Source organism: Engraulis encrasicolus, chromosome 16 (genome assembly GCF_034702125.1).
Source record: "Engraulis encrasicolus isolate BLACKSEA-1 chromosome 16, IST_EnEncr_1.0, whole genome shotgun sequence".
NCBI lineage: Eukaryota > Metazoa > Chordata > Actinopteri > Clupeiformes > Engraulidae > Engraulis > Engraulis encrasicolus.
Genome location: NC_085872.1, coordinates 29,458,099 through 29,472,519, shown reverse-complemented (window position 1 = coordinate 29,472,519; position 14,421 = coordinate 29,458,099). Strand labels below are relative to the sequence as shown.

The following is a 14,421-nucleotide window of genomic DNA, read 5'->3' as shown; positions in this document are numbered from 1 at the left end:
GTACATACAGTAGGCCTAAAGCATATAGCAAACAACACATCATGCAGATCAATGCACAGCAGTGAAGATCAATGAACACAAGTGAAGTATTCCTTACAATGCAAAGTGAAATATTGTTTGCTGTCTGAATGCTGTGAAGTTCACTGGTTTGCTCGTGCCATGTACGCTTGTTTATATATGATGTTATTGCCCTGATACCGTTATTTGTGCAGAACCAGCCTACGTGGTTATGCCAAACAGTGAATTGTTTATTCAGTTTAACCAAAATAGTATGCTACGGAGCTGCAACCTAATATTAGCCGGTCCCCTCTTATTGGTACTAAACTGTCAATATTCTGTAAAACATCTCTTCCTTTAGTTTATAACAAACTAAAAGTGTAACAATGTTGAACAACCTTTCAGCCACATGGCACATTGCTTAGGTAAAATTGAAATGTAACATCTTAAATCATATGGACTAGAAATGCACTCAGAGAGTGCAGACCTCCACCAAGGAAGATGTTTGATAGAACATTTGACCATGTTACACCCTATTTTTTTCTGTCTGCCCTGTTTTTGTGGAGTTAGAAACTGTAATGTCAAAATTCGCCCTGTCCTGCAGTAGGCTAGAATCTTTTTTTTTTTTTTTAAATCCTGGATTCTGAGAGTTCTATAGCCTCCACCTAGCCATCAACGTCCTCCATCCCTTATGTACCAGTGTTAAAATTGTATTTCACCAAAAATAGAGTGCCTTTAGAAAGCAAGCTTTAAAAAAATCGTCTCCAATAAAAGGCGTCCTGGCTAACGCAGACTTTGCTTTTTAGGAAAAAAAAAAAAAACACACACACACACATTTTGCAACAGTCTGTCGTCAGTGAGTTGTACAGCTGTCATAATGGTTTATCCTTGGGTCTGAAGCTGCCCATGCTATATGGTCCGATGACTCACCATTCCCATGGAGGCAAGGTTTGTTCCTTTTAAAGAAGAGAAAAACATTGCTAATGTCACAAAGCTCACAGTCGAGAACTCAAGTAAAGAACGCCTCTGACAACTCACACAGTGATGTTTTTTTTGTTTGTTTGTTTCATTTTGGTCAATGTCCTTTTTTTCTACACATTTTTGAAAGACCAAGAGGAACAAAATGTGAATTAATGTTGTCCAATATCTTATGTGATCCAAACAGCATCCAAGATGGATATTTCTGAATTAGATATTGATTGTGGTCAGAGCCTCTGGTCTGCTGCTCTTTTTTTCTACTTTTAGCAGATAAAAGTGTCCAGTATCACATGATGTTTTATCAGTCATCTCTTCACTTTCAAAAGACTGTACTCTCAATGGAAGTGCTCCTTAGGAATGGGATCCATTACACCAAAACAAATAATGACACATGTCAAAAAGAAAATATGGACGCCTCTTACAGTTAATGGATGTTGGGGCATAGTGATAAAATATGGTTTTAATACTCTGTAAAATTGCAGAAAAAAAAGTTGTTCCCCTCTTTTACGACTGTATTTTGAAAGTGAATGTGAGACATTCAATGTGGCTATAATCCACAACATACTAAATGCAGTGTATTTTCCAAATATGCAACACTAAAGATGTTTTATAGAAACATTTTTGTGTGACTGGGGGACTGTGTGTCTCTGGGGAACAGGAGAAGAATAACTACACTATGTCAGTCTGTCTACTGAAAAAGTATTTGTTTAATTTCTGCCTCTTAAAGCCTGTTGGATGATATGGACATCATAATGAAATGCTGAAATTAAGAGGATTTTTTTTTTTTTAGAAAATCTAATTTGTTACATTCTGCAAAAACTCTCTGCGAGGCTGATAAAATAGACCGTGAAATGTATAAAAATGGGGAAATGGGAAAAGAGCCCACTTCAGTTAGAAGCTGATGACAGACAGAGGTATTAAAGAAATGCAAATAACTCCAGGAATAAGAGGCTTGACAAATCCTCTTTCATTATTATTTTTTTGCTTTTTGATAAGAAGTGATTGAATTGGTCAACTTTGAACCTGCTGAGCTTGATATAGAAATACAGTTCCTGGCCCAGGGTTATGCTTGAAGTGAATGAGCTTTGTGAACTTCTCACCAGCGTTGTGCAGTGGCCATGACTATATATATATATATAATATGCTATATATTCCGGAATGCCTGGCTCCTGTACTTGTACTGTGCCATGATAGATACGACACAGTGCAGTGTGTCTGTATGTTGCCCGCAGGGAAGATGACAGGGGGGACAAAGGTGTCCCAATTGTCTCAGGCCCAGGGAAAAGAATGGGTTACCCTGTGTCTGAGAATGGGGTTCCCATTACATTGTGAGTGTGTGTGTGTGTGTGGGGGGGTATATGTGTGTGTGTGCGTGTGTGTGTGTGGGGGGGGGGGGGGTTCACATGGCTTTGCCCTGGGCCCTGCCAAAGCTGTCAGCAGCCCTTCCCACAACTGCAGGGCTGTGTTACGTACCTGCCACTCCATCAATCTGCCCCTGCTGCAGAGTATACGCTGGGCACAGGTGCTGCTGAGAGGGCTGACATCTCGCCTGAAGGCTAACACACACACACAGTCACAAACACGCATGCACACACATGCGCGTACTCACATACACACACACACACACACTTACACTGCACACACACACTTACACTGCACACACACACACGGACACGCACATGCACATGCACACACACACACACACACACACACACACACACACACACACACACACACACACACACACACACACACACACACACACACACACACACACACACACACACACACACACTCACTCTGAAGAGATTGTGGCATTATGTGAAATGTCTGTATAGTATATTTTAATTTAAAAGTGTCTAGCGAATGAGCAGAATTGAATTGAATATGTGGAATTAGTTGTTAAAGTAGCTTGTAAAGCGGGTAAAAATCTATAGACTGAGTCAAATTAGCACATCAGAAAAGGTGACGCTGAAGCCTTAGCTGGTATTTAACTTCACTCCTAGAGTACCGCGCTAGGCGCTGGCGTGGGCACAGGGACTAGTTTTAGGGCTTTCTGTCTTGATGGACGTAATCAGGTCACTTTGGAAGCCATTAAGCCAGGCTTTGACCTCTATGAGATTACTGCATTTCCTACTGCACCGCTGGCAACAACATATGAGGGTAGAGTTGAGTAGTTCTAGGCTTTCGTCAATCTTGGTGCAGTCAGGCAACCCCCCTTTGAGGAACAGTTTTAGCTCTTTGACATTTAGTTTGAGTCATCTTAACTGTCCAGTTGGCAGTGGCAACAAATGTCAGAATGATGTTGATGTTATGTAAAACACCTCTATTCAGCTACGGTACATTACTGGGGTATTTGAAATGGCACTAGTGCATTTTTGTGTTGGTTTTGACGACTGGGTCTGTGTAACTCACAATTTAACTTTGTGATATTAAATACCCTTTTTAATGTATTTATCACATTGCTTTTGTGGTTATAATGATACATGCGTTTCATAGCGCTTGTCAGGACACTTAAAGACGCTTTGACTTTCAGTTGACACCCTTATTCTGAGGAACTTGAATTGAATTAGGTACAGACAGGCGGAGTCACAATAAAACAATGATTTTTTTTAAGAATCAGGGAGAAGAGAGGGTAGGCTACTCGCTCTCCAACCCACATTTCTCCCCATGGTACAGGTAACCTGTGACTATTCAAACTCTAATGTGTTAACTATTAGGCCACAGTTACCCACAGTTCACTCTTTTTTTTCATCATCCATTTCTTCCACTCACATACGAATACTTCACTTGGAGACTTTTAGTCAACCCATTTAGGCTTGTGTTTCATTTATTCTCTTGCACACAAAGTTTTGGATTACCAAAGGAGCTGTGACCTTCCTGTGAAATTCTTTTTGACTGCAGCCCCGGCACACCACCAGCATTCATTCATCCCAACAGTGAATCAATAGAATTAACCTTAAGGCTACGAAAATAACAGTAATCTAATTTCACTAAAATGGCAATAGTGTTTTCTTTGTTTTGTCACTGAAGGACCTTTTCAGAGACATCTGTGTCTAATTCTGCGCATACTTGCAGATGGACTGGCAGTATCTCTTAATCCACAAAGACTGACGACGGGCTCCTGCAACATTACCTAACTCCATTGGTTATGTGTAGCATTTTTGTTTTAAACCTCCCATGACAGATGGCATATCAGTGTCACTTGCAACCTTACTTTTAGGAATCATAGGATGGTACTATCGACCCCCACTTGCAATCAACCATATTTCGGCTTTGAAAAAGTTTTCAAGTGGAACAACGGTTCATGCGCCTGTATGTTCTGGACTCTACTGATAAAAAGTGAGTTATGGGGCTTAATTCACATTCGGGTCACACACTGATGACTGCCATACGCTCTAAAGGAAAGCTTCTATAGGGACCTTGAACATTGTATGAGGCATACATCAGGCAGGTTGATTTATTATACCATCTACCAAGATGGATTATGGTGACATGCACAGGCACACTTTAATAGTTGGGCAAGACCCTTAGATATAACTGATTGCTCTATGTTTCACAGAAACATATCAAGGCAGAGTTGGAGAAAGAATTGAGCCCTAGTATGAATTTAAAATGCAATGAATTGCTTAAGGGGAGACATAAAGGTGGAATACCAAAAGGAAATTGTCTGTATGGTGTGTCCATATGTCTTGGATTGTTTTTTTCCACATTCTGGACCATGGGACATGAAAAACCACAAGTAACAAAGTAACAAGTAACAAAAGCATATTAGTAACATCAAAACACATGAGACAAACAGCAGAGGCAATATGCCAAATGCAAATGGCGAAAAGCAATTAGGAAGCTCATTGATGTGATACTGATGTGCAGCACACAGCGCATGGCTCTGAAATAAAATGGTTCCCTCAAGTGCCGTTTGTAACCTGTGAAAAGTGCGCTTTTAGAGGAGCGGTGTTATGAGGACAATAATGGCCTACCACAAAGGACAGACTAAAGCAGGCCAATGAGTCATGGGGTATTAATCTGGCAAACAAGACAAGACCAGTGTTGTGACATACAGCCACATTTTGTGTATTGTTCCCTCCAATGAAATCACTGAAAGGAGGCCAGACTCATCATCACTACTGTCTGCTGCTTTCTCTCTTTGTCTTTCTCTTTCTCTCTTTCTCTTTCTCTTTCTCTCTCTCTCTCTCTCTCTCTCTCTCTCTCTCTCTCTCTCTCTCTCTCTCTCTCTCTCTTTGTAGTATTTGCATTATGCTGATCTTATACTGAGGAGGACCACTTGATTTTTCCTCCCCACCGCTGCTAAGGAGCGTTGGCTGCTTGAAGTGCCCCATCTTCATGATAATAATGGGCTGTGATGTCAGGGGAGCAGAGGCTCCTCAGCTTGTACCCCCTCCGCCCCCATTACTTTCACATGGCAGGACACCTCACTGGCCTTCGCTCCGCCGCTCAACGCCCCGACAGGGTGACTATCCTGACACCATGCCGAATCCTGACTGTACGCTGATCCATTATTCATCTACGCAGCAGACATTAAAAGAGAGGAGTGGGTGTGGTGGCGTGAGGGTGGGAGTGGGGGTGGCAGTTGAAGTGATTCAGGCAAATGTCATGATGTAGAAAATGAAATCTCCCTTTCTCAGTAATATTCCCCTTTGATAATTGTGCTTGGCAGCACACAAGAGGTCTTTGGGCAGATCGAGATGAAAAGGTGACTCTCTTTCTCCCTTTTGTTTTGTCTAACAGGAAGTGCATACAGAGAATGCATGGAGAATGGAACCTGGGCTTTCAGGAGCAATTATTCCAACTGCGAGCCAATTTTGGAAGAGAAAGTGAGTGTGGTTTTCTCTTTTTCTATTTCTTTTTTTAAAGCTTAAATAAATGTCAAGTCTTTTCAGTAGTACATCAACTTGTACACAGGGTAAGAAAAACAACACTTCAAAATTCTGTATAAAACTTTCCGTGGGCAGCAACCTGCACCGTTATGAGGTCACAAGATTTGGAGAAGCGGGTGCCTTCTATAGTTTTAATGAGACATAAGAAAGTCAATTCTACTTCCAACTTGCGCTTCGGTGTGACTTTAACTAGTGTAATGTTCATCCATCCCATTCTGACAAAACAGCCAAAGCAGCCAGTTGGACAACTAAAGGCCTTTGCGTGTTATTATGAGTCGAGTGCCATAATGTTGAAGGCCTCTGCGAAGTGTTCTGTGTCGAACTCCATGTTCCTGCTCGCTTAGTGCCACTCAGGGCTTGACTGGGCTTCTGGCATACCGGGCATTTCCCGGTGGGCCCTGCACCCTCGGGGCCCCTTTTTTTCAGAAGTGTAAAAAAATGTTTTTTTAAAAATCTGAAAATAGGGGCCCACAAGGGTGCAGGACCCACCGGTGAGTCAGTTCTGCACCGCTAATTATGAGGGGGGGCCCCTTTAAGCCAAAAGTGCCCGGGCCCTATTTCTCCCCCAGACCAGCCCTTAGTGCCACTATCTTGCCGTCAAGTCTCCAGTGTTGAATGGGATGTCTGTTCTCTTGTTCTCTTGCTTAACTTAATGTTGAGCAGGGGACTCTGGCATGCTTCTTTTTTTTTTTTTTTATTTTTTTTTTTACTTTGGTTGGTTTCAGATTTTATGGTTTGAGTTGGAACACTTAGTGTGTTTGTGCACCAGCGCATTGAAAAAAAATGTGTGTGCATGTGTTTCTCTGTCTCTTTCTCTGTCTTTCTGTGTATGTGCGTGCGTGCGTGCGTGCGTGCGTGCCTGCCTGCCTGCCTGCCTGCCTGCCTGCCTGCCTGCCTGCCTGCCTGCCTGCCTGCCTCTGTGCGTGCGTGCGTGCGTGCGTGCGTGCGTGCGTGCGTGCGTGCGTGCGTGCGTGCGTGCGTGTGTGTGTGTGTGTGTGTGTGTGCGAAAGATGATAATACCCATAAGGGATTTGTCCCAAATTCACCTTTTTTCTTTTCACTCAAACGATGGATCCAAAATACAGCTAATTCAATAATCCGGCCTGTTTTATCTCCGGTGGACACATGGTGTACCAGAACACAAGGGCACCCTGTACACTGTCTCACCATCTGGGTACCCTGATTGACTGATGAGTGTACAACGCTGCTTCTTTTCAGTCACCCATAACTGGCTTTGATCTGTCAGGAAAGAGAGGGGTGTGTACAGTGAAAAATAAAAGCTTCTCCAACTGGCACGTGCAAATTACATTGGCTGTAACAAGCATGTTCTTGTAATGCTCAAACCATTACTGCAAACCTGAGGCCAAATGATCTGTCTAGCAAATGTGTTTAATATAATTAGTTTTGGCCCAGTTATCAGGCCACGGCCTGGGATTAGAACACATTTATAGCAGGGGGGCTATTTATAACTGCCATCTTTTTTAGTAATGACCTGCCGTGCAATCAGCTGAAGTTAATCTGGGCCTTCTAATGCCAAGTCATATGTCCAGGTCAGAGAAGGAAGTTTTAGTGTAGGCCTAGTCTTGTTTTTTTCCCACTCCGCACAATTATGTGAAATAACAGGTCACTGAAATTTTACCCAGTGGACACTGTAAAGCTATAAATACACTGCCTGTCTCAAATGGCATTTTCCCACAGCAGCAGAGACTAGAGTTCGGAGCACTGTGTGCACCATGTACTTACATGGACGCAGGGCGAATTCAGCCGGTAATGCCACTTTACATCAGACACACTAGTAGCAAATGACTGACGCAGCGTCTTGTCACGGTTCATTACACAATACATGGCATAGACTAAAGCATTAAGCACTGTGCTTGTACCAATACATGATTTGTTACCCCAACACAGCAGCACTTTTTACACATATGGGAAACGCGACAATATTACCTTTACTGCCAATCGCATCCATAGATCAGACTTCACATTATTTAGTTTGGTTATCTATTTAAAATGACTATTTCATGAATTTACCTCAACACACACATCACATTGAGAGACAAAAACTCTCATTGACCCTGTATAGTACTCATGCATGGGCAAACACCCAAATCTCCAGCGACGCATAAATCCCATCATCCACCTTGACACTGAGACAGCCTCAGGCTTGATTGAGCACTGTTTGGCCCAAGGGTCTAGGTAGAGCCAGAAACGCAGGCCCAGTACTCTTGTGGAAACCCAGCCAAGGCACAGTTAAGACAAGCTAGTCATAATAGGGGAGGGATAAGCCCTGGAACACTTCAGTTTATATGACTTTGGTTGGAAAGTGGAATGGTGTCAATTGTGTTGCCTCTGTTAGCCTGGATTGGTTTTGCCATTGACGAGTGAGGCAGAAGAGCGAATGTGAGATCATATTTGCATTCTACCTGTCAAAATAACAGGAGTGTTTGTGGCTAACCCATGGCACAATGTTAATCTTTAAACGAAGTCTACTCTATTGAATGTACTGTAGTTCAGTTTGAATAATATATATTTTAGACATATATTTTTGGTGGACAGTGTGAATAAGTATGTTAGCACAAATAAAGACCTGCAATGAGCGATTGTTTATTCGTTTTAATTTGTGTCTCAATATCATTCACCATTGTGTTTTCACCCTGCATGATGCATGTTTAAAAAGTAATGGCCATCACAGTCTTACCAATGTTTTCCCGCTCCACCCACAGAGGAAGTATCCCATGCACTACAAAATCGCATTAATAATCAACTACCTTGGCCACTGCATATCTGTGGGAGCATTAGTAGTGGCCTTCATTCTCTTCCTCTGCTTAAGGTAAGTTTTTCTTTATTGTTCATGATTACAGCAAATTAAAGTAAAAATGAACGTTTCTTTGTATGTACAAATATTTATGGGTGTTTTCACACTTAGTCTCTTTTTGCGCCACAGGGATTCTTAGATTGATGTCTCACTAGCCTTTTTCTTGCATATAAACACTTGGTAAACTCTGAATGAACTCCAATTGGGAACTGAACGGAGAGCATCTCAGGCGGTAGCCACAGTTTTATTCACCCCTAAGTTTGTGTATAGTTAGCCAGAATTTTAGCACTCCGGGACCCAAGTGCATTGCTCCCTGTCTCTCTGTGTCCTCCCATGGAGTCTATGAAAGTCTGTAACTGTGGAACTTATATGGGCAGACCATAGAACTTGTTATATGTATAGAGTCTTGTTATATGTAGTTAGAGAACAACATAGTGTAGTAAAAGAACAGCAAGATTTGTGCATTCAAATTGAACTTGCAAAAGCAATGCAAAAAAAACAGAGTCTTGTTTACGCTGGTCAAGTGGTTGGTCCCTGGTGTGCAGTTGACTTATAAGGGACTTATTAGACAGTAAAAACACAGAAGTGCACATGCATGTTTTGTGGTTGAGAGCCTAATCCAATAACTTGGTAAAATACTTTCACAAATTTATCCAGCTATGAACATTTTTCTTTTTTTCATATCTATAAATCACCCGCTAATTGCATATTACTCAAGCTTTAGCATCTGTCCTCTTAGCATAGAGTAAACTTATTTCACTTCAGATTGAATATTTACATCGCTGTGGAGAGTCAATTTACATTAACAGTGGAGTAAAAAATCATTGTAAAAATTTGCAGATGGCCAGCGTAATTTAAACTCTATAGCAAGACAATTACCCACCCTCTCTGCTCCAGGTGCCGCCAGAGTTCAATCATTTTTCATATTACAGCGTTGATATTTACAAAATATGGTGTAGAATTAACTTTGAAAAAGTTACACTGGCCAAAGACTGAAATTAACACTTTATTATACACCATACATTATTTTTGAGTGGAATAAAAAATGGTATCTGAAATGGCGTTTCAGCTGTTCGTTTTAGATCTTTAAAGGGACAGTGTGTGAGATTTTTAATTGTTTATTTCCAGAATTCATGCTACCCATTCACTAATATCACATTTTTCATGAATAGTTACCACCACCATCAAATCCTAAGTATTCATTATGACTGGAAAAATTGCACTTTTCATACATGAAATGGCAGATCTTCTCTATGGTCAGCCATTTTGAATTTCCAGAAAAAGCCATTTTTAGCTGCAAAAATGACTGTACTTGGGCAATACTACAAAATATTAGTTTATTACTTAGTTAACTTCCAAGAAAAGATCAAATTTGGCAATAGGCAACACAGTGTCAATGAGCAGCATAGTTGCAGTACCTTTTTTGACCAATTCCTGCACAGTGTCCCTTTAAGAGTTAAGATGTTATTTTGTCCATTTCCTCCCCCAGGAGTATCAGATGCCTTCGCAACATAATCCACTGGAACCTCATCACCACCTTCATCCTGAGGAATGTCATGTGGTTTTTGCTACAGCTGATCGATCACAATATTCATGAAAGCAATGAGGTAATATTTCTTCACATCTTCAGTGCACATGTATGGTATTGTTGGCATACTTTCATTTGGAATTCACGCGACTCTCCAAAAAAATAAAATAACTACAAATGCACTCAGAGAGTGCAGGCCTCTGCCAAGGAAGCTATTTGATATAATATTTGACTATGTTACAACCTATTTTTATTTTAAGTCTTTCTGCCTTCTTTTTGTGGAGTTAGACACTGTAATGTCAAAAGTCGCCCTGTCCCGCAATTTCATTTGCAAGGGGCATCTAGATTTGTAGGCTAGCAATGGTGAAGAATCTTCTTTTAAAAAGTCCTGGTTCCGGTTCGTGATCCGGATCACCCCCAAAATTTGATCACCTGTTCCTTTGGTCATTTCCAACAACTCTACAAAGTTTCATCCAAATCCGTTTATACGTTTTTGAGTTATCCTGCTGACAAACAAATAAACAGACTTGAAACAAACGTATTTGCTTACTAATCTGTTTATGAATATTGTCCCCCTCCAGCCATGGTGCCGCCTTATAACGACCATCTACAACTACTTTGTGGTGACCAACTTCTTCTGGATGTTTGTCGAAGGCTGTTACCTGCACACTGCAATAGTGATGACATACTCCACAGACAAGCTCCGGAAATGGGTCTTTCTGTTCATTGGCTGGTGTAAGTAGGCAGTGTAGCCTGAGTGTTTTCCCCTTTTTGTTTTGCGATTGTTGTGCATCTGTAGCCCACACAATCACAGAAATATCCACCCACACACACACACACACACACACACACACACACACACACACACACACACACACACACACACACACACACACACACACACACACACACACACACACACGCACACACGTACACTCAGACTGGCCGCAGCCAATCAAAAGAAAATGCCATGGCCTGTTGATCTCCATTACTCTGATGGGGCTGTCGACGGCTCATTGTTTGTTTCAGGAGGGTCACGCGCAAAGCATTGCCCACTGCACGCCAAATGGAATAATTGCACTGAAGAGCCATTCCATTAACAGCCGTAAGGAATTAGCTATATCAGCCCTATTCATTAATTATTTGAATTGTTATGCTTTTTTTGTTTGTTTGTTTGTTTGTTTTTTAATGCAGCAAATAGGTACGTTTAATTGCAATTGAGTTCAGTGAACCTGGAATTTTATAGGCTTCAAAAAAAAACCCAAGGTGTTAAATTAATTGTGACGCACGGGTCGCTGTAATTATTGTAATAGCATAAAAGCTTTGGGTGTCCCTCAAAGTGGTACTTGTGTGTTCCAGTTTGTGCAACCGAGTGAAACTGAAAGCTCATCGCTGTAGTGATGCAAGCTGTCTTTTGGCCCCAATGAGGAGAAGAGAGGTAGTGTGTTCATGACAGAGAAATCTCTGTTGTGAAGTGGCACACAGTTGTAGAAAAACTCAAAGGAATGGTACAGAACAGGTCTTTGAATTAGCACTCAGAATAACAATATGCTGCCACTGATTTTTTTTTTTTTAGCATGGCAATGCGTGTACATTAGACCTGTTCAAAAAAAACTTTTTTTTGTAATTTTGAAGCCAATTGCTGTGATTCCCATTCTCCAAGGTGTGAAATGGCCAGACATAAAATTATTTTGATTTTGGACCATGGGAAGACCTGCCTCAAGAGCCATAAAGTTTCAATGTTTATTTTAATCAAAAACGCCTGACATTTGGCCCCATTTTGCCTAATAACTTCACAGCCATTTGTCATAGAGCATTGTAGGTGGTGTCACCTAAAAGCTGACAATATTTCCTTTCAGATGATACCCAATATGTCAGTATCATGCACAGTTATAGCTGACTTTAAAGCAGAAATGTGTTAAATTTAGGCAAATTTTGGTGGTTTCAGCTCAAACAATACTCAATTGGACCCCAGAAAGGTTTATTAATTCACCAAAGTATAGTGCCAAATTGAAGTCTGAAAGAAAATACATTTTCTAACATTTCATGTATTGCCAGTGACACATTCTGAACTGTCAGAACACAATATATAAAGTTGTGATCTCTTGTTTACTCTTCCTGTACTGTCTGAACACAATATTGGCCTAATTGATCCTGATTTTGTTGGTTTGCCCACCAATAAATTATCAGCCTATAATTTTAATAGTAGGTGTATTCTAACATCTTGGTGAATTAATAAACCTTTCTGGGGTCCAATTGTGTATTGTTTGAGCTGAAACCACCAAAATTCGCCTAAATTTAACACATTTCTGCTTTAAAGGCAACTATAACTGTGCATGATACTGACATATTGGGTATCATCTGAAAGGAAATATTGTCAGCTTTCAGGTGACACCACTCACAATGCTCTATGACAAATGGCTGTGAAGTTATTTGGCAAAATGGGGCCAAATGTCAGGCGTTTTTGATTAAAATAAACATTGAAACTTTATGGCTCTTGAGGCAGGTCTTCCCATGGTCCAAAATCAAAATAATTTTATATCTGGCCATTTCACACCTTGGAGAATGGGAATCACAGCAATTGGCTTCAAAATTACAAAAAAAGTTTTTTTTGAACAGGTCTAGTGTACATTTTATCAGACGCCATTTCATAAATCTGATGATGGTTCTTGATAGCCTGGCAAGCCAGACTAAATGTGAGATTAAATGTGAATATTTAGTCTGGCCAGATCAATGACACATCGGAAGATTGTTGATGGGAACAACCCGTTTTCTGTGCCTATAGGCTAACGCTCTAACCAAAACCCCACCCGATTTGCACCCAAAGATTCAAAACAAATCTCTGGCGTTGTGATTGGCCCTGGGGCATTGTCCGAGGCTAGACCCACTCGCAGGAAAAAATAATTTTGACCACTGGCGGGTGGGGCTAGTTTACTAGGCTAGGCTCATGTTCTAAATTTGGATAAAATCACATTCCAGTATTACTCCAGGCGTACCCATGAGGGAATTATGAAGATGATGTCTCTCTTACTTAACTCCATGACACTGTTGAATTAAATAAAGACACTTAAGCACAAACGGATCATTCCCCAGCTGCCCCACAAAGGGACCAAAAACCACTTTGCTCCCATCTCAATGTTTTTTGGGGAGGATGGCTGGTGTTGTGGTCCAGACCAGCGGTTCCCAACCTTTACCATGACAAGGCCCCCCATATACCGGTAGATTCCAGCCAAGGCCCCCGTAACTAAGGCCGCGCCACACTATTTTTTCTGTGGACCCGGTTTCACAAGTCGATCAAGTTGGTGCATTCATAAACCCATTCAAGTACTACAGAAACAATAATACATATGAACACATTTGCACTTAAAAAAGCAAAATGACTCCACTTGGATTGCTTAGTTTATTTTTTGCTTAATTTAGCTTACACAAGTTATTCAATGTATTAAATTATTCAGTTTATTTTGCTAAATTTTTCCTGCCAACCTGGCGCGGCCCCACTTGCATCCCCTCATCGACCCCCAGTGGTCCCCGGCCCCCACTTTGAAAACCACTGGTCCAGACAACTCATCTGGCAGCTTTAAGGAATACTGTTTACTTTCTACATACACACTTGTGAGGATGGAAAAAAGCAGAAACAACAAAGCCACAGATATGCCCACTCCACTACCCTACTCACCTACCGCATGCATTAAACATTACCCACCTCAGGCACATTGTGTTGAGGCGGAAAGTCAAGCCTCCAGATCGGGAGACTTTGCCTTTTGAGGACAGTGTGCTGTACTGTAAATAGAACGAGGGGAAGTGAAGGCAGTCATGTAGCTAAACTACAAGCTGGTTGTCATTGACGGTCGTTTTTCCCCACTTGCGTGTTTCGGTGCGTGGCTGAAGAATAACATATAGGTCACTCAGGAGTGAGTCCCCTGTGTGTCCTGTGGGACATGGCTGCCTGCATTAGCGTGCCGTGATGCATGATGGGAAGGTACGGGAATGCTCTGGTGTGCACATGGAGCTAAAGAGCTGAAGCACAGATTTCGATTTGGTGCGCGTACGTGTGTGTGTGTGTGTGTGTGTGTGTGTGTGTGTGTGTGTGTGTGTGTGTGTGTGTGTGTGTGTGTGTGTGTGTGTGTGTGTGTGTGTGTGTGTGTGCGTGCCAGTGTGCGTGCCAGTGTGTGCGTGCCAGTGTGTGTGTACTCACGTGTGTGTGT

At 41.5% G+C, this 14,421-nt stretch overlaps 1 protein-coding gene across 2 annotated transcripts in view; it reads left to right on the top strand.

Annotated features, from left to right (window-relative positions):
• LOC134465582 (corticotropin-releasing factor receptor 2) overlaps positions 1-14,421 on the top strand; it is a 91,956-nt gene that overhangs the window by 45,732 nt on the left and 31,803 nt on the right. For both annotated transcript variants that reach the window (XM_063219323.1, XM_063219324.1), the window contains 4 exons: positions 5,725-5,810; positions 8,597-8,703; positions 10,178-10,295; positions 10,798-10,951. In XM_063219323.1, coding sequence (XP_063075393.1) covers positions 5,725-5,810; positions 8,597-8,703; positions 10,178-10,295; positions 10,798-10,951 — 465 coding nt within the window. The remainder of the gene's footprint in view (positions 1-5,724; positions 5,811-8,596; positions 8,704-10,177; positions 10,296-10,797; positions 10,952-14,421) is intronic.